The sequence below is a fragment of the Malaclemys terrapin genome, chromosome 11, assembly GCF_027887155.1.
Source record: "Malaclemys terrapin pileata isolate rMalTer1 chromosome 11, rMalTer1.hap1, whole genome shotgun sequence".
In the NCBI taxonomy this organism is placed as follows: domain Eukaryota; kingdom Metazoa; phylum Chordata; order Testudines; family Emydidae; genus Malaclemys; species Malaclemys terrapin.
In genome coordinates this window covers 59,038,917-59,066,490 of record NC_071515.1, presented here as the reverse complement: position 1 = coordinate 59,066,490, position 27,574 = coordinate 59,038,917, and the positions used below count along the sequence as shown (strand labels likewise).

General features: G+C 38.9%; 1 protein-coding gene across 1 annotated transcript in view; it reads right to left on the bottom strand.

The window, feature by feature from the left end:
* Window positions 1–27,574, bottom strand: part of LRP1B (LDL receptor related protein 1B) — a 1,255,163-nt gene that overhangs the window by 587,829 nt on the left and 639,760 nt on the right. Inside the window, exons 8-10 of the mRNA XM_054044441.1 lie at window positions 10,302–10,524; window positions 5,308–5,479; window positions 4–147 (exon numbers count right to left, since the gene is read on the bottom strand). Coding sequence (XP_053900416.1) covers window positions 4–147; window positions 5,308–5,479; window positions 10,302–10,524 — 539 coding nt within the window. The remainder of the gene's footprint in view (window positions 1–3; window positions 148–5,307; window positions 5,480–10,301; window positions 10,525–27,574) is intronic.

Here is a 27,574-nt window from a genome sequence, read left to right as displayed (position 1 = left end):
TACTTTTGCATGACCTGCCATCACTTCCCAAGACGAAGCCAGTCCTGCAGCGACAAGTCCGTGTTTTGTAGTTGCTGCTGAGCAGACAGATGTGCGAACATCCCCCTGGCATTCCATATGGGTCTACTTCACATGCATGGCTTCTGACTACAACAAATGAAAAATAGCATGCTTGAAATCTTTTCAAAGCAGGATAATTATATGCATCAGCATGTTGAGAGTTTAGACAGAAAAGTGAATCTGAGCTACAATCCATCTTTTCCCAGCATACAGTCATAAAAGAGGTCAGAATTTTTAAAAATGATGCCCCAAACAGACAGGTATATAAATTCAAAGTGGTATAATGTAGCTATTAAACCACATTCCACATTGGAGTAGGTACGCCAGCACTCTATATGAACAATAGACCTGAGAAGCATTCGCGGAAGTAGCACATCACAGTGGAGACTGACATTATTTAACAGATTGAAGTGTGTGCTCCTTCCATATCAACTAAGCTCAGTATTGATCCACACCCTGGCTCTATATCCTTGTGGGGGAGTCTACTACTATCTCCCAGTCATTACGCCCAGTGAGGACAGGACTTGGATTTTGGCAAATCCATGTACACAAAAGCAGTAAGGCTTCCCCACACACTCTTTTCCACATTTGCACCACTATGAAGAGCAAGCCACAGATTGCCCAAAATGTTCATTTCTCTTGATATTATATTTTAAAGGCATACTTCTGAATTAACAGTAAGAGCATCCAAAATTAGGTATGAAAATATTTGATAATTAAGATAATGGAAAAGACTTACCTTCTAATTCGACCTGTCTGAAGATATCATCTTCCAGGATTTTTATTCAGGGTTTCTAGCTACTTAGTAATTCTCTTAGTTCTTTAGATTTATTGACACTTGAGGGTACAGACAGTGGGGTAGAGTGTGAACTAGGCCACCTATTGACGGGCACATACCACCCCTGTCAAGTATAAATGCTGGCCTGCAAACATTCTAGTTAGGTCCTAGGTTTGTAATCTATCATTTAAATCAGCTTCTGCACCAAATGACTGGTGGATAACTAATGTGACACCAATTTTTAAAAAGGGTTCCAGAGGTGATCCTGGCAATTACAGGCTGGTAAGCCTGACTTCAGTACTGGGCAAACTGGTTGAAACTATAGTAAAGAACAAAATTGTTAGACACATAGATGAACATAATTTGTTAGGGAAAAGTCAATATGGTTTTTGTAAAGGGAAATCATGCCTCACCAATCTACTAGAATTCTTTGAGAGGGTCAAGAACATGTGGACAAGGGGGATTCAGTGGATATAGTGTACTTAGAGTTTCAGAAAGTCTTTGACAAGGTCCCTCACCAAAGGCTCTTAAGCAAAGTAAGCAGTCATGGGATAAGAGGGAAGGTCTTCTTATGGATTTGGTAACTGGTTAAAAGATAGAAAACAAAGGGTAGGAATAAATGGTCAGTTTTCAGAATGGAGAGAGGTAAATAGTGGTGTCCCTCAGGAGTCTGTACTGGGACCAGTCCTTTCAACATATTCATAAATGTCTGGAAAAAGGGGTAAACAGTGAGGTGGAAAAATTTGCATCTGATACTCAAGATAGTTAAATCCCAACCAGACTGCAAAGATTTACAAAAGGATCTCACAAAACTGGGTGACTGGGCAACAAAATGGCAGGTAAAATTCAATGTTGATAAATGCAAAGTAATGCACATTGGAAAACATAATTCCAACTATACATATAAAATTAGCTATTACCACTCAAGAAAGAGATCTTGGAGTCATTGTGGATAGTTCTCTGAAAACATCCACTCAATGTGCACAACAGTCAAAAAAGTTAACAGAATGTTGGGAATCATTAAGAAAGGGATAGATGATAAGGCAGAAAATATTATAATACTTCTATATAAATCCATGGTACGCCCACATCTTGAATACTGCGTGCAGATTCTATATAAATCCATGGTACGCCCCATCTCAAAAAAGATATATTGGAATTGGAAAAGGTTCAGAAAAGGGCAACACAAATTATTAGGGGTATGGAACAGCTGCCATATGAGGAGGTATTAATAAGCCTGGGACTTTTCAACTTGGAAAAGAGACGACTAAGGGGGGATATGATAGAGGTCTATAAAACCATGACTGGTGTGGGGAAAGTAAATAAAGAAATGTTATTTACTCCTTCTCATAACACAAGAACTAGGGTTACCAAATGAAATTAATAGGCAGTAGGTTTAAAACAAACAAAAGAAATATTGTATGTGTGTGGGGGGGGGAGGGGATTCTAGTCTAGGAACCTCTCAATAGTGGGTCTTGTAGGTTCTTGTAGTTTGAATTTAAAATAATCTGTCTTGGACAGCTTCTATAAAAACCAGTTAAAGGAAAGATCATCCCCTGCTGAGACACTTCCTTTGTTCTTCTCTATAGCAGAAAAATCTATATCTACTATCAAAAAGAGAACCCCAGTTCATCTGGGTGCCTCTTATATGGAGGAACACTCATCTGATAAGCTAAGTGCTTCCAACTGCAAAGCTGAGGCTCAAAAATAGCAAGATGTGAATGCTTGGTGAAGACTTGGTTTTGCTGGTGATAGCAGAGAACACTTTGCTGAGGAAGCTGTTCTCAAGAAGAAGCTATGCCTGTGTCAACATATGCAGCATTGGCACTGAGTCCTGGTGCTCACTGATCTTGTCCAACTCAGGTTTTAGCTTTGAGCATCTTGGACTGGCCTCATGCCAGACTTCTAGAAGTCTCCTTGAGATTCCTCAAGGAGGGCTTGGAGGTGGCACCCATGTTATTATTCTGCCACACCGGTAAAGGTGGAAGTCGCAAAGTGGCCTTCCTTCCTCTTTAGATGCCATACTTGAAATAAGGGGTGAAAGGTCCTTAAAAGTCATTGGCCACAACTCATGGCATTGAGGGAATCGCAAGAGTGAAAGAAGATCAAGTACAAAGACAGACAACAAATTATAAGATGTTTGGATGCTCAACAAACTTTTGCCTTGGAGCTCCTGGGACTCAGACACTGGGGTGAGGATCACAGTGCTGCCACAAGAGGACCAGGAAACCAGAAAAAATGCCACAGCAGGGGCAAAAAAAGAAGAGGGTGGGGGTTCTGAAAAAGATTAGTGATACCTGCAAACCAAAACAGGTGCTGAAGCACGAGAGTGCTAAGAAGAAAAAGTACCAAAGTGCTGAGAAAAACAAGTGCCAGGGAACTAATGTAAAACCAGGTGCTCAAATAGGGTAAGTACTGCTGAAGTATACCAGACAGGCTTCATTAGAATCCTGGGTGCTGGAGATCAAAGAAATAGTCTCCTGTGGGGAGATCCTTTGCCATCTTCATCAAGGAGAAAGTGACGGGAGCATTCATAAAGCACTTGGGTTTTTGCACAAAAATGAGGATACATGATGGATGCTGGACAGCAGGACATGCTATATCTAAGTGAAAACACAGCCAGTGCTCTTTCCAGAGCACTTTTTCTGGCATTCAGGATCATGATCTTCCCTACCCTTTCCAGATATGCCTCATCTGAATGCTAACCCCTCCACTAGTTCCCTAGTTCAGTAAGCCAGATTATGGATTCCTCTTGTACAGGGAGCTTGGAGACAGGATTCCTATATTCTAATTTCACTCTTCTAGCACACCTATGCAGGGCTCAAAGCCTATTTTCTTTTTTATTCCCAACTTTCTGTTTTTGTTTTCTTAATAAAATATTATTCAAGTTCCATATTCTAAAGGTATAACAGAAACCTAACCAAGCTGAGATAGCCTGTACAGCAAATCTTAATGAGCAAGAAACATGTCCATTCAGAACATAACTGGTCTAGTATAACAAAGAGCACAGGAGAATACCACATAGTCACAAAGGATGTAACAAAAGTTACATCAAAATCATATATCCTGTGTGCTAAACCTCCTTGCTCCCCATGAGGACAAGAGCTCAGCCTACACCACTATGATTCTTTGCAATGCTCTTCGTGGATGGCATCTGCAGATCAATGTTCTCAACTATGGGTTGAAAATCAGTTCATCCAATCTATATCAAGCGAGAGTTTGATGCAGCTTCAGAATCCTTTGTAACATAACGGTTCAATTATATAATAAAGTTCACATTGTCTGTAAAACTGGTGTGCCAGTTCCCATGTTAGAGTAGCCAAAGCAATAATATCTGTTCATGTGAATGATATCAAATAGCTCTTCTTGGGAAACCATCATTTTACAAAATTAGAGCCTTACCTTTCAGTGTCTGCACGTCCAAAATTTCCACAAAAATCAGTCGGTATTTTGTATGTGCAAGGTCTGCAGGACCAGGCCCGTAATTAGAACTGTGCAGGAATGGGATTTTCCCATCAACAAAAAAGTTTGAGATTTTGAATGTTTTCATTTTGAATTAGAACAAAAACAAAAATATCAAAACAAATGTGTGAGGGGAAGGTGAGAAATATCCATTTTAGGATAATTGAAACATTTTTTTGGCTTGCTGACTGCCCTCCTAACAGGTGTCCAGCTGCCTGGAGTCCTGGGCTGCCCATCAGGTGGACACCTGGGGAGCCAGGCAGCCTGGAAATCTTGGAAGCCTGAGGAGCTGACCAACCAGGGATTCTGGGGAGCTTAGGATCCCAGGGAACTCCAGCCTTCAGCACCCCACCAGGCAGCCAGCCAGGGATTCAGATATTCCACCAGCTGGGAAGTCTGTAAGCCTGGGGATCCTGGCTCCCTGGCCACCCACCAGGTGGGCAACCTGGGATCCTGCAAGGCAAGAAGCTAGCCACCCATTGAGCCTTGGAGCCCAGGGAACCTAGCTTACGGCAGCCCATCAGGCAGGCTACTGAGGATCACTGGGAACCTCAGTTCTCAGGAAGCTCACCAGGCTCACTGCCATGGAATCTGGAGGCTTGGGAGGATAGAGAAGCGAGTGGGCTGGCTTGCAAGTTGGCAGGAAACTGAACAGGCAGGCAAGCTTGCAGGCTGCCTGCTTTCTGTTGAAAGTTTTAACAGAATCAGCTCATTCCAGTGGAATCTTCTGAGTCTGTCCAATCAGTATTTTCCAATGGGAAACTGTTCCATGGGAACGTTTTTGACCTTCTCTACTCATATCTATTTTCCTAACAGATGCACAGAAGAGTTACATAAGTAACTCCATTACTTATCATAGGGGTTCTCTACATAAAAATCATACCTATCAATATGCCTGTTAGAACAAAGGGCAGATTAGCCCCCAGCATAACCGCAAAGATTTCAGTGAAGTTACACCAGAACTGGCTCCAGAGAAGAGTGTACCACAAAGAGAATTTTGAGCGTACCTGATGGTTGCGTTCTTTTCTGATAGACATGGATCTCTCTTGCATTTTCAAGTCTAATCAGTGACTGAACATCTGTGCGATTGTATCTGTTTATTTGTAAGATGCTGAAGTTATCTGAATTAGTTGCATATAGATAGTTTTCAAATACTGTTAAACTATAAAGATGCCTAACCTGAAAAAGAGAAAAAACATGGCTATTTTTATCATGACTTTAGAAAATAAATAATAATAATAATGTAATATATAGAGACTGAACTGTACAACAGAACCAGTTTTTGAAAAAGTCAATAAATATTTTTAAAGTCTCAGTGAAGCCTAACCATCAAGTGATTTCTGGTTTCTTTTCACTAGAGCAATATAATATTTTGATTAAAATTCATGTTTTACAATTAAATTTATGTAAAGACAGAAAAAAAATCAATATTTTATATTTATATATATACACATACACATACACACACCCCATTCTAAACACACTTCTATAAGTCTCACAGACCGTTTTTTGTCTTATCTTTGTCTGTCTTCTAGATTGTAAACTCTTCAGTGCAGGAAATGTTTTAAGTGAGTAATAAATAAAAAATTAATAATAATAATAGCAACAGCATTCAGTATAGAGTAGTAAAAGGCTATTATCTACATACAAAATGGAAGAATCATGCATGCACAATACGTAAGGTGACTCACTTTCTTATTTGATAATGTTATAATTAGAGTTAAGTGAATGCTGTAAAATGTTTTCAATAAATATTTTCTTAAATTTTTAAATGGGGTGTACCAGGCCTTTGTGGCTCCTACTGGAGGACCCACTACTCTTCTATACCCCGCGCTAGGAAGCAGTGAGATGGCAGGAAAACAGCAGCAGAGGCGGGTCCTCCAGGCCTACTCAAAGAGGCCTCACGAGAGCAGCTAGCTTGGAAGCTAGAGAGACTTGGCCCTTCTAGGACTAGAAGAGCTAGAGACAACCAATGATCCAGCAGGTTCAGATAAAAGGAGCTGCAGGGCCTTTGCAGATCAGTTTCTGGCTAGGACCAGAGGAATGAAGAAGGGTGCTCCCCCCCGACCTGGGAACAGAACCTGAGAAGGTAAAAGGGGCCTTGTAGGAAGAGCCCCAGGGAAATAGCAGTGATGGATTGGAGTGAACAGTATGTAGTTGCTGTGTATGGGGTCCCTGGGTTTGAACCACAAGTAGTGGGTGGGCCTGGGTTCCCCTACCAACCACAAGTAAAGTGGCATAAACCCCAAGAAGGGGATAAGCCTTATTTGGGAGTCAGAATAAAAGGATGAATTAAAGGATCCAGAGATGGGGCTGAGACCCTCGTGGGTGCAAATAGACTGTTTAATTACCAAACTCTTTAATACCCAGAAAGGGGTTCATTTGGACTTTGTGACTTGGCCAGAGGGCCAAGCCTTTGAAGACTGATCAAGGTTAGCCAGCAATCTGTAGGGGGAGCAAAGGTGGAGAAAAGGAGTGTAGTACCCCATCCAGTTGCTCAAAGGCACTCCACAGGTGAATGCCCCATTACATCATCCTAGCACTCCTTTTTGTGTTGACTTTCTGTGAATTTTTGGGTGGCTGTATTTTACTGGAATAAATGCTTGCTAAAAATAAATCATATTCATAATATTCAGGCTTAATATGTGTATCTATGCATGTGTGGAAGTGCATTCATTCAGTCAAGAAACAGGGACACAAAGTTAGTTAACTAACCAATCACTTTTATCAAACAACTTGAATATCAAACATCCAATATTCCAGAGACTCTTTGTGACCAACTGAAACAGTTTAAAAAATAAAATAAAATAATTATTTTGAAAAAAAAAAATCAAGGAAATTCCAATTTGATGGTAGATATTCCAAAAGATGAATATTTGATTCTATTAATCAAGGAATTATTCACTGTGATGTATCCACTCAGCTCAATGTTATGCTGGACACACAGGCACCTTTCTTAAAATTCTTATTTTGTACCACTAAAATCCCACCCATTTCTGAAAATTACTCCCACCGGGCCAGATCTTGGCATCCATACTCAGACCTTACTCAGTCAAAACTCTAAACTGAAATCAATAAAAGTTTTGCCTGATTAAGACTCAATAGGATTTAGTCCAATCACAGTTATGGGAATGTGGAGAAGAAAACACTGAAAATAATGATGCATCTGCATCACTTTGCAGTAAACTATTACAATGCCAATGTTTTACCAAGAAAATATTATATTATATTTGTAAATATTTTAATATTGAAGGAATAGAGCCCTGTGCATTATAATTCCTTCCCCCCCCATTTGCCCATTTCTTAACGTTTTATTATTCATTTGCATCCCATTGTGAGGTACTATACTGACTTAATTGGAGTTGTGCAACTTATTTTTATGATGTATTTTATGATGTTTTAATTATTTTTTATCTGTTTTATGCATTATTGTGATGGATTTTAAGCATAAATGCAATTCCCCAAGTATCTTGCAAACATGAAAAGACATATAGCTTACTACCAATGAAGCCAAAGAGATGGAAGCCAAAGAGACTACACATGACTATGCCAGTAAGCAATAAGCCAAATCTTGTTTTCAGGATCAAGACTTTAATATCTACAAAGAATACCAGTTAATATACTTGAATTATATAGATTTAAAGGAATCCATTTTTATCATTTGTATGAGATGAACAGACTTTTTTATAAGAGCAAAAAATAGAATTCCATTTCCCAGTGTTTAAATATATCTATATGTTCATTCAGCTAAAATTTCTCTCTGTTTATTTGATTATATAACCTCCTCCCCTGACAATAATTTCTAGCCCCTAACTTTCCAGTAATGTCCAGCTTTCCAGTAACTGGATCAAATTCAGCCCTGGGATAAACTGACAACTCCAATGAAATCCATTGAAATCACCAGAGTGGACTGAGATGATTGATAGGTTGCTCCTTCTGTATGTGATTTAACAGGCTGCCCTAATAGCCAGGGCCGGCTCCAGGCACCAGGCACCCAAGCACATGCTTGGGGCGGCACCTGGTAAGGGGCGGCGGGAGGAGCATGGCGCGGTATTCCGTGGGGGGGGCACTCCGGCGGCGCAGCGCTCTGCGGGGGGGGGGGGGGGGCGGCGCTCTGGGGGGGCTGGCTCCGGCGGCGCAGCGCTCGGCGGGGGGGGGGCAGCGCGGGGCTCGGCGCTCGGGGGGGGGTCCGTCGGCGCTCAGCACGGGGGGGTGAGCTCCTGCGCGCAGGCGCGGCGCTGGAGGGGGGTTCCGGCAGCGCTCGGCAGGGGGCGGGGGTGGGCTCCGGCGGCGCTCAGCGGGGGGGGGGGGGGGGGGGGAGCGGCGCAAGGCTCGGCACTCAGTGCGGAGGGGGTTCCAGCGGCGCTCGGCGCAGGGGCGGGGCGGGCTCCGGCGTGCGGCGCTCAGCGGGGGGGGGCGGTGCTCTGGGGGGGAGTTCCGGCGGCGCTCGGCGGGGGGGCGGCGCGGCGCTCGGCGGGGGGGGCGGCGCGGCGCTCGGCGGGGGGGGGCGCTTTTTTTTGCTGCTTGGGGCAGCAAAAAAGCTAGAGCTGGCCCTGCTAATAGCCAATTGGAATGCTTAACTTTTTGCTACTTCTCACTCCCTCAAACAACCAGCATTCAAGGACGCATCTTCTATTCTCTCCATTCTTATCTAGCTAGATTGCTTATTAAAGCAGTTCCTCTGTTCTGTTTTAGGAACTGTTCTTCAGCATCTAAGCTCCCTGGACAAGAGGAAAAATAAAACAGGCCAAATTGTAATCTTTGCTAAGGCACTTTAACAGACCAAATGTGTGATAGTAAGCTGCAAAAATTGTGTGCCAGTTACTGCTAAAGATGGACCCACCTTCTAATCTAACTACATAGTGACAGAATGTGCCAGTAGCACCAGATGCTGAAAGGATTCAAATTTACAGGAACCTCCTTTCCAGCACAATTGGCCAAAGGCCATGGCCAATGCAGTCTATTACAGAAATTGAAAAGCCTGATATCTTCCTCTCAGCCTGCCCACATGGGCATCTCTTTGCTATTTCCTGTATTCATATTTTAAAAATCAAAAAGTTAAAATATCCTGTTGTCTCTTGGTTGAGCTGGTCAATTTCAAGCCCTTGCTTCATGCCAATTTCCCTTTGTTGGAGAGAAATCGATATCACAGATGGACATGTAATGTGCTCATTCTGAAGTCACATGTTTTTAACTACTCTATGTACATGCGACTAGTCAATCTACAACTGAGATAGACCCAGCCACACATGGGCAACTCCAGGAGCCCCAGTTCTGTCACTGTGAGTAGCCGCTAGGAACAGCTGCCTTTGTCGTTGTCCCTTCAGGTTTCCAACTGTCCTCCCAACTGCCACAGAATCTTTCATTCCCTGGCAACGTACTACACTCTACTCAGAAGCCAGAGGGGCAGCAACAGACACACCACACTGCTGTATGCTGATGTATTACTGCTCAGCAGATTTATCACAGTCCCATGGCTTAAGGGCTTGGATTCAACTCCTACTGAAATCAATGCAAAGACTCCCACTGATTTCAATGGGAATTGGATCACTCTATATTCATCCAGACTGGCCTGGACTGGTGAGCACATCTCACTAATCATCTTTCCTTCTTTGGTGTTATCAGGATGCATCTCCTCACCCCTATATCTCTTCTTCCTAAGGTATTAATGCTATCCCCTGCCTAGACATACTTCTAACTCTATAATGTCCTTCCATTTCCCCCTGTTGAGATCCTTACATCTCTGTTTCTTCTCCTTTCCTAGGTTGTCTCTCATGTTCATCGCCTAAGAGTCACAGCACAGGATCTGGCCCATAGACTGTAAGGTGAAATAAACTGCACAAAGAATAGAACATGCAGCTGAATACTTGATTACCTGACTCATTTGGACCAAACACAAATAGTGAATTTTACGACAAATATTTGTTAATGCTATGCACATTCTTTTAATAATATTATTACTTTTTTATTATATTAGCTGAATCATCAAATAAATACTTACTTGTCGTCCTTGAATTATTGTCTGCCTGTTTCTTCCTTGATAGTCGACAACTTCTATGTAGTCCAGATATATGTCTATCCAGTAAACATATTTATTGACTAGATCAACTGCAAGAGCGGTTGGCTGCTCAATTTTAGATTCTACTATCCTTGTTCTATTCATCCCATCCATGTCACATCTCTCAATTTTGGCAACATTCCCATAGTCGGTAAAGAAAAGTTTTCTGTTGAAAGAAAATAAAGTGTTGTGGATATGTTTTTGCTTTGTTATTTTTTAAGAGGGTGAGCTTGATGGGTAGGTCCCCAGTGGGGCATTCTGTAAAACAAGTTTTCATTCTAATTCATTTCAGTGGTTGCATCTGTTAGTAACCCATAACCATTACCATATAATATCAGTCATAAACAGAGAAATCTGCTAATGAATACTGTAAGGCATGAGGGAGCAGGTTAACTAAAGATGTGAAATATTCCAGCAAATGTGCAATTGCATTGGATTTTGTTCTGTTTTTGTTAGAGAATTTTTTTAATGTATTGAAAAATATGTGCCTTGAGGGAGCCAATACTGCTGATTAGACATGAAATTCTTATGCAATTAAGTGCATCAACCCAAAAATGTATCTGTCTTATGTGTTGTGTTTATCTTGCTTTTTAAATTGCTTCACTGTATTTTTTCTCTTTCTTCTATAAAGGCTATTAGAATTTCATTTATGTAGATGCTAAGGTTGTTACAAATAGTAGAGATCAGCAAAATTGTGAAATAATTAAGCAGCTAGAAGCAAATGTACTATGTATATTGACAGATATAATAAATGCAAAAGTAATCCAAAGTTCTAGATGCTCTCAGATATTCCAAAACATAACATTTCACAAAAGAAGGCAATTTACTCTATATTTCAGTTTTATCCATTTTGGGGAAAGAAAGACAATGACGGGCTACGAGCCCTGAAGAACCTCTAGTGCATTTATTTTTTCCAAAATGAAACATCCCGTGCAAGATTAACAGAAATCTATCAAAGACTTAAACATACCACAAAAGCTTCTAAGCCTGATTGTTTGATTACCATTCACTATGTTTAGTAAACACAAATCAATTTCAATTAACTTGACAATATTTTAACAAGATTACTTTCTCATGAGACTAAATTGCATTTGTAAATAGAAGACCATCTTGCCATGACTTTAACACTATCTCAAGAATAATTCAATTTCTAGTTACTGAATATTATTAATATTACCATGAGAATCAAAGATTTTCCAGATTTAGTAAATGATCTGTTAGTTATCAGCATTAATGGAACAGTATGTAAAGCCAGGGGTACCTTTTTGTTAAATAATAATTATCTAAAAATTAATTGTTCTAGTAATTGTAGCTTCCACTGAGCATTTAATATTGCAGTATGTGGTACCTTGGAAAGAAAGTGGAGTTGCAAAGAAGCCAAATGAAAATTATGTTACATTATTAATACCTTACAACAAATGAGAATATATTTTAAATGTAGGTCAAAAGGGTCTCACATCCAAGCAGACTTTTAAAAATAAAAAATACATTACAATAATATTTTAAATACATATAGTTTAGAGGAAGCTACTTCTGTTGTGTTAAAATGAACTGATCATATTAACCTTATTCTTTAAAAAACACAAACTCACCATTCAGTTCAGTGTAAAAAAATGGTGGCATGATATAGTCCAGAATCACTAATTATATTGTGCATGGTACAAATGACATGAGAAGCATATTAAAATGAGATAGTTAAAATTAGCAAAGAAATACAATTAATTTAAAATTATAGTCACAAAAACAGTATCTTAAAATAATGTTTATTAGCTATCATAAATTTTAAACCCTCTCACCTATCGCATTTAAATAAGACTGGAAAAAAACCACTAAATGTACTTTAGAAAACAATCCTGCAATTACAGATATATAGTTAGACAGCTAACAGGTCCTTTCCATTTCAGACTTGATGATTAATATCAAAGCTTACCTCAAGATCTCAGAATCAAACTGGATTCTTTCTGATTTTTTTTTACAGTAGCACAAGTAACAAAGATTACAGAATCAGAATTTAGCTGACCACGTTATTGATAGTAAACTCTTCGGGGCAGGGATCATCTTTTTAATGTGTGTTTGTATAGAGCCTAACACAATGGAAAATGCACAACCATATTCAGCACAGGGATAAATTAAGACACCTGAGATCTCTGACACTATCAGGCCCACAGAGTAAAGGTTCTCACAACCAGTGCTGCGGCCTCCAAAAACATTGTCCTGCCAAACATCATCATTCCTGGACCGCAGCTTCCTTTTAGAGCCTGAAAGACTCCTCCCCACAGTTCAGCCCCCAAAGATTATATTCTTACATCACAATTCTCATTTTTCCTTCAGGCTTTCTTCCTTCCCCAGCTCCTACCCTTCTCTGGGTTATCACTCACTGTTTCAGCTCTTTTCAGGTTTTCAAAAGCAACACTCCACCAGTTTACACTTTGTTTGCAAGTTCTCTCTGCAACGATCAGAGATGGAAACAAATGACACCTGGGGTTGTGGAGCATAACTGTGTGGCAATACAGTGAATTACACAGCAGTGGAATCGTAGAATATCGAGAAGCCTGTACCTTCCTAGCTGCCATTCCCCACATCATCTCTCTCTCTCTCTTCCATGTCTCCTTTCATCATATGTAGAGCCCTGCAAATCTGCGGATATCCATTTTATATCTGCATCTGCGGATGTGGATATCCATGGACCATGTTTGTGGATCACATGCAGATACAAATTTTGTATCCGCACAGAGCTCTAATCATAAGGACAGGAAGCACTAGAGAAGGGAAAAATCTCGCAAATGCACTGGTGTTTCAAGTGCAATGCCTACTTCTTACATGACAATATAATGTGAAGAAGAGGTATTTCTACAGCACAGAGCATAATAGAAACATGATCTTAACTGTGGCACTATAATAACAGAAATAAGTATTAATAATAACAATAATAGGCTTTTTGCCTGTTTCCCTATGAAGAGTTGTGGATTTGGTGCCAGTTAGAAGGCAGCAATTAATTGGGCTGTAGTCGGTGCCTCCTTCTCAGGAAAGGGCAATACAGAGGCTCCCTTGAAGAACAAGGCTAAGATCCAAAGGTGCATGGAACCTAGTTTTCACACAACAGAGCACCACCACAATATTCAAAACCAACCAACCAAATGCCCTTGTAGAACATTCATTGTACTTTTAGCATGGAAATCACTATGGTGGTGAGTCTCCAAGTTTGGGTCAACTGAATCAGGCTCACAGGGCTCAAAATAGCAGTGGAGACATTCCCACTTGGGCTGGAGCCAGGGCTCTGAGATCTGTTAACAGGGAAGGATCTCAAACTCACTGTCACAGGCTTTGGGGGGGGGGGGGGGAGGCAGTATAGACTTACCCTTACTGGTTTATATCTGCAGTAACACAGATGGCTGTCTCAACAGTGAATAGGATAGTAGCTCTGAATTTGTGTACTTCTCAAAACAAATCTCCTTCATTGCTATGCTAGTTACAAACTGTCACTTTCTATATTCACCTCTTCTAAACTGAATAAAACAATGCACCCTGTAGGGGGAAAAATCTACTAGTTACTGAATTATTTATATATTTATCTGGCAATTTAAACTTCTCATATATTTTGAGGTGCTCTAATGCACACACTACATTAGTTTCATGTCCACAGTAGGAAATGACCTCATTATCCTTCTGAACAACCATCACATTGTTCTGAAACCATCTCTTTGTTTGCTCATTCCATCATCTTCATTATGATAAATACGTTGCACCCTATTATATGTTGTGCTAAACCTGAATGGAAATCAATGATACTGCATCTTAGTTCTGTCTTTCTGGAAAGCAGTAAAAGCAACCTTTGTGATATATGTGATTATAACTATTTATAAATAAATTGGACAATAAATGATCTTGAGCTTGAACCCAGGCATGTGAGGGAAAAGACAATGATTTGCTTTGCTTTTGTGCATGAAGGGGAGAGACTAAGAAAACACAAGAAATTTCTCAAAACATTTGGATGAGCTTCAGATAAGCACATAGATATTTCAACCTCTTGCATATTATAAATAAAAGCCTTAAAAAGAAATTGAAAGTACAGCAGAGTCAGTTTCAAGGATTGCAGAATGACTCGCAGTCCTGTGGTCCTAGACAAATAGACGAGACCTTGAAAAAACATGCCTGGGAACACCATTCCCAGAGTTGAAACCAGTACACTTCAAAAGAGGGAAAACAGTAATCGTACATAACAGAAAAAAAACTGAAAAATCATAACTAATAGGTTTGATAACATAGTCACGCTGCTTAGCAGCAGTGAGAGCTTTACAAATGGATGAACCACTATTGCTCAGGGTGCATAAATATCAATGCTTTTTTTTTTAATTAAAAAAAACCAACAGATTTTTTTATTTAAATCTGATTTTTTTATAAAATGTTTTTTTGAGGAAAAAACCTATCTAAAGATAGTTTTAATTAAGATACATTATATCTCATCATTGAATAGGGATTATAAATTCTAATTCTATAGTATGAGACAATATATTCATGTAATGTTTAAAAAAAGTTTTGTAAATGAGTTCCAATAGTTCATGGATTAGGGACCCAATCTTATGGGGTTCCACAGGCTTCTGTATAGATTATTTGGGTTAATCTTTCTATCTACCCAATGGGACTCAGTGCTCAGTCTGGAAGATACCATTAGAGATGCTTAGTTTTGCAGTTCTCAAACTGTGGATTTGTGTCTCCAGAGGTAACATGCTTGTTAACAGCAAAAATGTTTTTAAATAAATACATAATATATAGAGGTGAGAAATAACAGACCTCAACTCAATTGTCCCTCTGCAAATTTGTGTACACAGAGTCAATCCCTTACCTCTCTCTAAAAGTGCAAAGTTTCAAAAAGTTCAATGAATAGAAGATTGTTGGAGGTGGAATAGATCTGGACAAGGAGAAGAAGTCTGGAGATAAATGTGAGAAGCAAAGGACATATGCTTGTTTTGTTAAAATATTATATGTTTGCTGTTGAAGAAAAAAATCCAGAATAGTTAACGTTGTCGTTTTAGTTAAATAAAAATTTAAATATCTGTCTGGTGATGTTCTCCTCCTAATACAGCATGGCAAGAAAATCCTCCAAATCTTAATGATTAACCCATTGAACTGGAGATAGTTCACCTCCCAATGACTTCAAAAATATCTGCTTCAATTACCTTTGTTAAATGAAATAACCAATCATTCATTTTCTGATATAGCTGTAAAACTAATCTGATACGTTTTCAAAATAAATCACTGTTTAAAAATGTACAGTGTGTACCTTCTAAAAATGAAACCTACATCTATCTCTGAGTTGTGACGAATAGGTAATTAAGATTATAACAACCAACAAGAATGCACTTTTATGTAGAAAACCATGATTAAATCGAGTCTTCCTGACTAGTGATTTAAATCATGATTTAAATCAATTTGATTTAATCCACCCTGCTATTGCTCCATCCATCTCTTCATCTTTGGGCAACCTCAGTAATCAGTGCTTCCAAGTTACTTCACAAACAGCAGGCTGGCAGTAGAAATACCAAAAGCAGAAAGCTTGCTTGCTGCTCCTCACATCAGTGGTTCTGCCAGATCCAATGACACATAATATGCGTGGAAATGAAAAGGGGATTGTGTGTGACTGCTAAGAATAAGTCCAGCAAGACTTCTTAGTATTTGTGAAAAATAGAATAATTCCACTCACAATGTGCTGTAACTGCTATGTGAATAAATTAGAGGGAATGCCTATGTTTTGACCATTTGTTTGCTTGGGAAAAGGAGAAAAATATGCAGAATAAGTTTTGCAAAACCACATTGTCTTCCTATTAATCCACACATATTTTCAGCAGTGTGAAGACATTAGAATCAGTACCTGACATGGGGGGAAAACCATAATAAAATAAAATAGAATAAAAACTTGTATTTTAAATCAAAGCTACTGAAAAATAAATTCAAGATGAGGGAATGTTAGGAAAAAGTTATATTGTGACTGTATAAAACGATATAGTGTAGATATATCTACATCACGGAGACAGATACATTATATTATACATAATATGTATAATGTGTGTATATAAAGAAGAAGGTGCCAGGCCAAGTCATAGATACTCAGCACCTCTCAGGATCTAGTTATGTGTTAATGCCTCATTACAGTTTAAAATTTTAACTCAAAAGTCAGGAAATGTAAAAATGAAAAAAACAAAAAGCTTTACCAATAGTAGAACTATATCCATCAGATTACTCAAACTGTACTAAGCTATTAATTTTAGTCAACCAGTAATTTAAAAAAATATTAAATATAGATAGTATTTTTTTTTCTTGTGGTTAAATCTGCAAGCTCAAAATGTGCAACAACAATTTTTTTTAATTTAATTTCATTTAAAGATGGGAATGAAAAACAAAACAAACAATAAAACTCTAGCTCTGGAGCTACCAAGTTATACAATTGGGTTCTGATCAACGCCAATGTACTGCTTTCTAAAAAACAAAATCCTAGGTGTGGAAAAAATTCAATCATGCTATAGCTGCATTATAGTGCCACAAGTAATTATAAATCTCTCATTCACAAAAACAGTTTATCCATTTGTTTAGAACAATGCACACCCACTTTTATTTTTATATAACACTGATATAATAATGGGCGCCGGCCATGTGTGATATCTTTGCTTTATCCACAATATTCATTACATATTGCTGTTGCATTTACTTTTGTTTTTCAAGACAAAATGTTAGACTGAAACGTGTGATCTCTGATGATGGTAGATGTTTTTGGAAAGTTTGAGCAGAAATCCTTCAGCTCTTTTTTGATTTATGAAAGAGTGAAAACAAAATATGCTTCTCAAATTGTCAAATGAATTCTAATCACACTTTAAAATCAAAACAGAAGTAATTGGAGTCTTGGCTCTGCCCCTTGTCCACCATAACAAGCTTCTGCAATGATGTATGCTGCAAACAATCTTGGGTCCCCAACATGCCTGTATACCACTTGCTGGTACAGCAGGAATCTTATATGATAGTAGATAATACAATCAACTTTTTTATTTTCATGTGAAATCCTTACGCTGCTTCATTATGCTCTCTCAAGGTATTGCATTCTCATCAAACTCATGGAGGTAAATATGCAATAGACCCACAGCTCTGCCATATTCTCTGCCTCTCTCACCCCACATATGGATTTGTGTCTCTGCATCTATGTAAATACTATACTAAAAATAATTGCATTGCTACTGAAATAGAAAGCTAACAACAACAACAACAACAAACAGTTTGTAGTTTTTTGCCAGAGGCTAAATACTCAACAGAATTTTGTGCTAAATGAATATAAACAAAGTGCCAATCTCACTCTCTCGCTCGTCATAATAGCTAAATCTATTTTTCCTCCATCTGCGGTAATGAGATTAAAGCTATGAGACATAATCCTGAAAAACTGCATTCTTTAGCAGTTATCAAATTTATTCTTGCTTAATCTGCTACTCTGTCTAAATATAATTCAATACCCTTTACCTTAAGCAGCGTAATTAGCTTGAGCAATTTGGTGCAGTAATGCTGAATTTTTAATGCATTTCTCTCAGTTCTAAATGAAGGTAAGGGATGTTAAGTCTGAAATTGTTATAATTTCCAAAGCTGATTCTTAAAACACATTTGTAGAGGATATTCATGGACTCATTCAAATTTTGCTTTCTTAGTATACTGAATTTATACCCCCTCCCCACCGACACACCCACTCCCACACAGAGTACATCCTGAACCTAAAGAGTTGGCACCTGCCACTTTGTTTTATTCATTCATTTATTATGCACATAGTAGGAGAGAAAAAATCCCTTCCTCCATCTCCCAACCATTCTTTCTGAGTAGTTCCACTGATTTCAAAGGGAATAATTGCTTAATTGCTGCTATTATACCTGAATACCGGGGGGGTGGGGGGAGGGGGAGGGTAAAGAGAGGGGAGAGTCCCAAAATATGCCAAATGACTGTTGTCTCTGGCACATGCACTCAACTTAGGCAATTAATACCTTCTTAATTAAAAGGTCAAACAAAATATTTCCCCAAAACAAAATTACAGACTGACATCCATTATTACTCTTCCCCCAGAGGACAACAAACCCAGGCTCCAACAGACCAGGAGGTGGTATGAATTCCCAAGTTAAGGGCTTTCAAACAAATCCCATTATTTCAAGTGCCCTTGTTGCTTTCAAATTTGGTGACAATACAGAAGGACAGAAGCAGTCTCTTAAATATCTTCCACCCAAATGAAACAGGATTTTATAGATTACATTTAACAAACCATTTGAGTTGCATCTAGAAGCAAATAGGAAGTGAATGGAGCTGATGATGAATTGATGTAATAAGTACTCTAACATTACTAATAACATGGAAAGATGAACGATATACTAGTAGAAGATTCTGAGCATCCCGTAGTGGTATATATAGCAAACTGCCATGATCCACTATGAAGGTGACAATGGCATGAAGACTTGGGTCAGCTTTGAGAAACATGGCCTCAGACACTAAATCAAGTCACTTTATAGAGATAATTGAGTAACCTTTCTGGCTGCTACTTTCTAAGTGTTAATATGATGGAAGAACAAACACACTTACCTTTTAATCTAAATTTAAGGTGTTGTCATACACTGTTCTACTGGATAAAGTGAAAGATATACAGGCAATCTCCTCATAGATTTGAAACATCAAAAGTTTGAATTCAAGTCTGAAACACGATTTATCAAAAACAAAGCTGAAAATTAAATAGTTTATTCCTTATGGTTCAGGTTTAATTTTTAATTATATTAATTCAGATTTATCTTTAGTGAGTTTTGCATATTTAAAATTCTTTCTTTCCAAGTAATAATTTCAGAGGAGGAGACAAGGAACAAGAGTTTGATGAAAGTTGGATGAAGTGTTATAGAGGAAATCCAAAAACCAACAAACAAAGCACATAAATCTGATGAAAGCCTTTTATGATTAGAAATGTGAGTGGTTTATTTCACAATGGGCAGATAGTCCTATTGATTCATTCCATGATATGATCCCTATTTAATAAGCATCATAGTTTAATGATGTAATTCAAAGTACACAGTGATGAGGAGGTTCTTGCAATCCCGGGTCACTAACTTGCATACTACAAGTTGGGTCACAAGAAAAACATGATCTCTGTCTATGCAATTAGGGAATGTTTCTCTCGTTACATTGTTACACTGGATAGCAAAGTAAAAAAAATCAGCAGTAGTTGCAATTGTGCAAAAAGAAATATGCGAAAGTTAAACAAGAAGAAACTATAAACTCTGGAAAAGGCCTCTTTAAAATTCAAATACAGATGAACAAAGCTTGTGGCCATAAGAGGTCTTGTTTGGTCAGACGGGACCATCATAATCATCTAGTCTGACCTGCTGCACACAACCTCACCCACCCACTCCTGTAATAGACCCCTAATCTCTGGCTGAGTTGTTGAAATTCTTTAATACTGCTTTTTTGAGAAACCACCAATTCTCTTGAACTCTTTTCCCTTCGATTTCCTTCCCATGGGAATTAACCTACCAGTTCTCAGTTTGTTAAAGTGTGCTTTTTTTTAAGTCCATCAACCTCTTCTGCTGCTCTGACTCCTCCTTCTCCTTAGAATAATGAAATCTATCAGTTCATGGTCAATTTCACCCAAATTCTTTTCTACCTTCAGATTTGCATCCAATTCCTACCTGTTAATCAGAATCAAGTTTAAAATAGCTACTTTCTCCACCTTCTGAAACAAGAAGTTGTCCCCAGTACATTCCAAGAACATACTGGTAATTTTGTGTTTTGCTGATTACTTTTCGAACAGATAACTTGGTAGTTAAAGTCACCCATTATTACCATATCTTGTGTTTTGGGCATTTCAGTTGTCTTTTCTAGAAATGACTTCTCCTCCTACCATAGTATTTCCCGTCTCTCGCTTTTCCCTGCCTGTCCTTCCTGAATAAATCTTACCCTTCTATATCAATACTCCAGTCATGAAATTTATCCAACAAAATCTAAGTGATGCCAAATCATATCAATTAAATGTTGAACTTTGGCACCTGGTACTTTTGTGACTCTAGCTCTAAGTGCAATTCTTTTTCCAAGTATGCTTCACAAAGATTGACCAGCTTAGTTTAATTTAAATTACATATATTTTGTTAATTTTTTTTATATATATATATGTCCATTAGAGAATTGCAGTAACTCCATACTTTGCATTTATAAACATTTTTCCCTGCCACGTTTTTCCCCTTTGTCTAATGTGACACAAAATCAGTCCAGTTAAAAATATTCTGGCAGAAGCCAAATTATCCCATTTACAAGTAGAAAGCTGTGAGGCTCCAGTAGTCAGACTGACAGCTCATTTTAGAAAGGTAAAATTCAATTTCCAATAATGTTTTCCACATGATCCAAATGACTGTTATATTTAAACAGTTTCATTTGTAAATGAATTTAGTATACATGAAAGGTGCTGGATTGACAGTCCTGGAAAATAAAGACCTTTGTTTATCCAGAGAACCAGGACAGCCTGGGTGGTAGCAGTGTAAGCAGTCCCATCCACATTCATCAACTTTCACCCAAAGAAATGCCATCTATGAAGTGAATGGTAGCTTAGTCTTCTCCAAACCCATTCAATACCTTGGCTGTCTGTGCAGCGTTCCAACAAAGGTCCCAAATAAAGGTAAATGTGCTGGTGGATCTACTCCCTAAGACCTAGACTGAGACCACTAACTCATTGCACATAAGCAAGGACTCCAGCACATTGTAGAAAGCTGGTATCTGGGGTTTGTGAGGGACTCTGGTGCAGCTGACTGGAAATTGTGTGGCAGCTTCATTTCCATTTTCAAATGGAGGTGTTCAATGAAATATGAATAGTGAATTGGTATAGGAGACCTTGTGAAATTTTTATAGTAAATTCTAGTCAATTTATGTTGTCCACACAACTGCAGTTTTTGATATGCCATGTTTGTGTATGTTTGTGCTGAATAGCATCACAGAAAATAGTCAGAGAAAATTGGAAGTTTGGCCAGATGGGTTTTGGGCAGTTGAAGTCCTTGGTACTTGCTCTGGGTACTTGGGGAAATTGTAAGATTGTAATATTTGGGACTGTGGGACTACCACATTGTAGCTTCAGTTCAACTGGTTACAATTCAAATGACCTATAATGAAATAATTAACAATGTGAACATTGAAAATTGTCACCTCTAAGGTTAAGAACAAATAGAGATGAATGGACTGCTACTGTGTTGAAACCACAGACTATCATCCTAACCAATCCTGACTCATTGTACGCCCTCATCAGTCTGCCTGTATCTGTCTGCTGTCTCTTGTATTATATTTAAGTAATAAGCTCTTTGGGGCAGGCACCGTCTTTTTGTTCTGTACTTATACAGCGCTTAGCACAATGGCCGTGGTCCATGATTATAGAAATAATAATAGTTTACTCCGGGAGTTACTTTTTCGGGCTGTCTGCAGATTCAGGCAGATGGAACTGGACAGAATTTCCCTTTCCTTGTGTTTACAAGGTTTTCTATAAAACCACGAAGGTTAGAAAAACTTTTTAATTAAAATTTAGATTCTGGAGCACAATTTTGAAGTAAGGGGTGGATTCCATGGCAAATGCTGTGATTAAGGAATGGTGAAATACACAGAGCCTACACTTGAGATACTGAATGACCAACGACTTCTGCAGGCAAGTTTTACACAATAATAATAATAATAATAATAATAATAGGGTTTCCTATTATTACAAAAGTACAGACTGAACTTCTGCTGAGCAGCACAATGTTAAATTCAAGAGCCATTGAGGAGCCAAATCTTGAGGCTCAGAGATACGAGGTTGGGGTGCTCATGGTGCCCAACTTCTGTGTCAGATCTGACCTGAGAGGGAGGCGTTAAAACATCGCCACAGATAGATGAACTAGATCTAACTATCATTCTTGTCTCAACCATGAAGGTGCTATCAAAATGGCCATCAACTGCTCCTCCCTCAATTGGAATAAAGTTTCTGAGGATTAGTGGTGTCAGAGCGTAGCCATAAAGGAGAAGATCAGGTCAGGGGAGTAGTAGGGTGTCTACTAAAGAACTGCAGCTGCATCCTTCCTGGGAGCAGAAGATCTGACATTTCATATTGATCGGAGTTGCAAAGAGAGCCATTATTGCTTGGCAGATGCTGTGAAAAACCAAGTTGTTGAGCTCCCACTCATGGTCCAGCTAGATTGTTCCTGCTTAGGAACTCTGGCACAGTGTTTTGGAGGCTGGCACAGGGCACAGTTCTCTCTGCCAGACTGGTGCCTCCTCCTGGTACTCTAGGGATTAGCTCGAGGCCGATGCCCCTCCATCTACGGTTTGCACACTGGCACTCTGTCACTGCTCCTGCCTATGGCTCCTCTCTCAGCTCCAGAACAGCGGCATCCTCTTCGTGGCTCAGCCCTCCGGCTCTGTCACTGTCTATGTCCCTCCCTCTGGGGCAGGTTTGGTTCCTCCATAGTCCAGCCACTTCCCCAGTAGCAACTGGAGTTAATTGTCCTGTCACTTCCCCACAGGTGAGTCGGGGGGAATCCAGGCCTGCCCAATACTCCAGGTCCCAGTCCAGGGACCTTATGGATCGCAGCTTCCTGCTGCGCCTCAACTATTGCTGCCTTCCCTGCTGTCACAGCACCCTCAGTCTCTGCAACCTGCCTGGAGCTTGTTCTCTTCTCCCCAGGGTTCCTACCTGTACTGAGCTGTCCATGGTTCTACAGTGTTTCAGCCTACTCCAGACAGAGCCCTCTCCCCTCAAGCTCCAGACCCTGAGGTTCTTTTTGTGTGGGCCTGTTGGGCTCTGATTGGCTGCTTATCACAGCCTCTCTTCTATTGGCTGCTTTTTGCATAGCGTCTGTAGGGCTCTATTAACCCCTTGCATGCCAGTGTGGAGTGGACACGACATCACAGAGGCCTGGTAGGTAAATCATGGAGAATATTACGTGGGGGGACAATTTTCCAGTTCTGCAGTATTAGTGATTCTGCACATAAGCACTTGGATCTTGCTCCTGCTTGTTGATTTATATAGTACATTGCCGCCCTGTCATCTAACATTACTCTGACTGGGTGGCCATGAATGTCATGGAGAAAGTGCCAGAATGCATAATGAACTGCTATTAGTTTTAAGACATTGAAGTGAAGCAACACTTCTGATCTCATTTGGAACAGCACAGAAGTGGGGTGGGGTGGCGTCTTGGAACAGGGAGAGAGTGTGCCAAGATTGGGAAGCATGCATCACATGTTGCCGGATCTCATTCATCCTTGGGGTCATTTAGATTGGGGGAGTAGAGAAGTGGCTCTACGCCATCCTCCCACTCTCCTTATATGAGGATATGATACTTTATATTCATTCATTGTTTCTATCTTCTAGCAATCAGTTGTACTACCTCAAATCCAAGTCAAAATCCCTATTAACTGGATACAAGAAGTCTGGGAATTCCAGAAACTACCAGCTGCAACCTTCTAAATTACCTTTAACAAATGAGGAATATGATACTTGGTGAGATGATTGCCAAACAATGATTTCAAGTAAGCATCACATTATAGCTTCCTTAAGGACAATGTGCAGCCAGCCCACTCCTACATGGAGGTTTTGACACCTTCCACAACAGTGGACCCAATACTTCCCTGCTGACCTTCTCCAGCCAGGAAGAGCAAGGACATAACTTACAGAGCAGTCATGTTTCCAAAACCACAATGAATAAGAGTTCCCAAAATTCAAGAAAGACAAAACTAGCTCTTGTCTACTCAAACCATTGGTCTGTCCAAAAAAGAAGAGTATTTTCTCCATAGAATAACATGGAAACCTAACATTAAGCATAAAACTTGAATTTGTAACCAATTGGAGACAGTACAGATTCACTAAGAGCTCTCACCCACCCAGAACAATTCCACTGTGAAAGACTTTGTGGATGTTAGGACAGAGTGTGAAGGAATATTTCTTTTTCTACTGCACCCCCACAGCATAAAACTTGTATGCTGTAGTTGATCTGGTTCAGTACGAGACATCTACTACCAGCACTCCATTTATTTCTCCCCCTGCCTTATTGTCCATAGATCATCTGTAAATAATGGTGAGGATGGATCCACTTCATCAATTGGGGAGGATTGTTATACAGCCCATGGAGAGTGGTCTGTCATCTGAATGGTTTTCTTCTTCAGAGTCAAATGGAATTTGCCTGCCCATGAGGGTGGATCATCTAGGTTATGTTTCTTTGTTTTTACATTTGTATCAGTGAAATATCAGAACTACCCAAGCATTTTATCAGTTTTAACTCTTTTGGACTGAGGTAGGCTATAAATGCTACTTATAGTGATGTGATGAAGATTAAGTAGTAGGTGTCGTCTTTTTGCAATGGAAGGTTTTCTGTTCTTAGTAATGCTGTTAGCCAACAACTGTGATATTTCTATATGTAAGAGGTTGGGTGTGAATATGTGAAATACTTCTCATTTTTTTGGTCTCCATTCTTTTCCCTCTCAACCTTTATATGGTTGTTGTGGGTATGTAATTATTTTTCTATCATACATAAAACCTTTTGTTACACACTTTTAAGATGTATAGAATTCAGGAACTACTGGAAATACATAAATAAATCAGATGCAGAGGTTTTAAACTGGTGTTCATTTATATTTTGTGTACAGTCCAGTATGCTACCAGTAGACCATCCAATACAGTAAGAATGGAGAAATGTTGAGGGCTATTAAACACCAAATTTTCAGAGTAGATCCACACAATATTATTTGGCACAAGTGTATCTGTAGTTGTGATGCTCTGGGAAAATTCAGTGTTTAATGAACCTCAGTGTCTCACTTCCACTTGAAATGGAAACAAACCTGGCCTTTTTATCCATTTGTTTAATGGACTTTGAACATTTAGCAGATAAGTAACTCTCTACCCCCAAAAAAAGTCAGAGGCTATTTTAAAAATAGGGTTTGTGTTTTTGTTTTTGATGTGGGTTTTTTTTTTTTTAACACATAAATAGGGTAATGGTAGATAGCATACTTAAATCTATAATTATGAGCATTAATATACTCATCCCTTTTCAAACAGTGCTCACTTCTGAGGGTCAAGCAGCCAATCTCAACTGGAGATATTATTCCATAAAGAGATGGAGTTAATGGACTGGAAAACAATAATTTTGGGAAATAAAAATTAAAATTCTGTTTTCATAGCTAGCAACTCTAAGAGCAGTAACAGTAATTTGTCTGCTACCATAGGATATTTTTAATAGTCCTTGGAACTACAAATTGTTGCCATATGAGTTAGTACAATAGTTGTCTAAACAAAATTACACATTAGCTTCTTTCAAAAGCACAATTTAGTTATTTTTAGAATCTTAATGGAAGTTTTATTCAAACTCCTACACAAGAATCAGACTGTAAAGCTGATAAACAGCAGGGTTTTATGTCATTGCACTTTCACATACTTGGATTCCAATATATGTGTTGCATTAGAATATAACTTTTTTTTATATATTAAGGTTGTTACATAACATTTCTTCTTCTTTGTTGTTGTGGAAAAAACAATTTTGAGTTAAAGAAAATGTAATTTTGAGTTAAAGAAATTTGAGATCTTGAAAAAAACCATAACATAATTAATTTTGTTTTAATATTTTATTTATAGAATGCCTCTACTGGTAAAACTCTAGGTGCATGTTCAACATTATCAGAAAAAAGCAAACCCCATAGGGCTTGATTCTGCATTTTGACTGTGTGGTGTTTGAGCAGGGTGGAGAACGGGTTGTGGCTTGTGATTCAGAATATCAGTTGGGGCCCTTTAGCACTACCGTAATAGAAATGTATCAAAACCCTTGACTATTGCCATCATTGGCTCTCCATATCCCTATATGATTGCTGAGTAGCTCAGTCACCTCAGCAACCAAAAAGTAGCCCTCAGACAGTAGTTATATGGCATGCACTAAGGATCTCCAGAGCAAGGTATAAAAGCCTTCTCCTTTGCACTACCCTTAACAACAAAGCTTATCCAAGGTAAATATTGTGGAAGAAAAGGTAAAATACCCTGAACTGTTACTTATTTGTGCTCTGTATGGAGAAATCAGGATAATGTTGAAGATACTTTATGCTGTTCTGCTGCAGGATTATATAGGCATCCCAGCATTCTATAGAACTGCACCCTTCACATTTATTCCATTTAAGCAAAAAGAAAATCAAAACTAAATATAAAATGTAGAATATCTAATCAATTCAGGCCAAGAAGTTTAATAATATTGTTCTTGCACTGTGAAATAAAAATTAAATTAGTAAAAATAATCCATAGCAACTAACCAAATTTTTATGTTTCATTTAACAAACACTGAAAAGGCCCTTTAATGATTGCATTTTATTGATGAGATAGCTTTACAAAGCCAAAAAAAAAACAATACAGTGCTATCAAAAAAGAGTCTTCAGGCAGTGAATGGAAGGCACAGGAGATTAGTAATGGGATGTGCAACTTTGGGCCCTTAGGTTACTGGTTTGACTCCAGAAAAAGCACTGATTAGCCATAGGTGAATTTATTTAGTTAAAAAAACCTGGCCTGACATTTTTTGAGAAGAGTTTTTCTTCTGAGACAATCTGGTCACGCTACAAATACTACAAGATTAGCCTTTTTTGTGTGGCTTTTGCTTCCAGTCACAACTGAACTGCAGGCAGTAAAAAGGCCAGGAAAATGAAAAAGAGAAAAAGATGCTTTGCATTTCTGTAACAACTATCAAAACACTTTACAAATGTTAACCAACCTATACCTCACAGCTCTATTATAAGGTACATAAGAGATATATAATGATCACTTTACCCATCAAGGAAATACAGTCTGCTCTGGAGTGCAAGGAAGCAGCCATTAAAGAGCATAGAGAACAAGTTTAGGACAGAAAGTAAAGAAAAATACCTTTTCCAGCTGAAATAACATCATGAATTTAATTATGCAGAATGTAATTTCTTGATCTGGAATTTGGCTCAGAGACCAGGGCTAACATCCCATTTCTTAGAAAAAAGTGCTATGGGTTCTATGTCTGACCCAACTGACAGCACCTCTACCAACACTGCTTCCCCTGACACCATATTCAAACAGGAAGTGTGTCAACTGCTTAGCCTGTGAGCCCTGATAGGGTTAAAGTTAGAGCTGGGTGGGAATTGGTTTCCTTCTTTGAGTATATCCCAATGATGCTCTACCATAGGAAGTGAACACATTTATGCGCTCTCAACTTAAG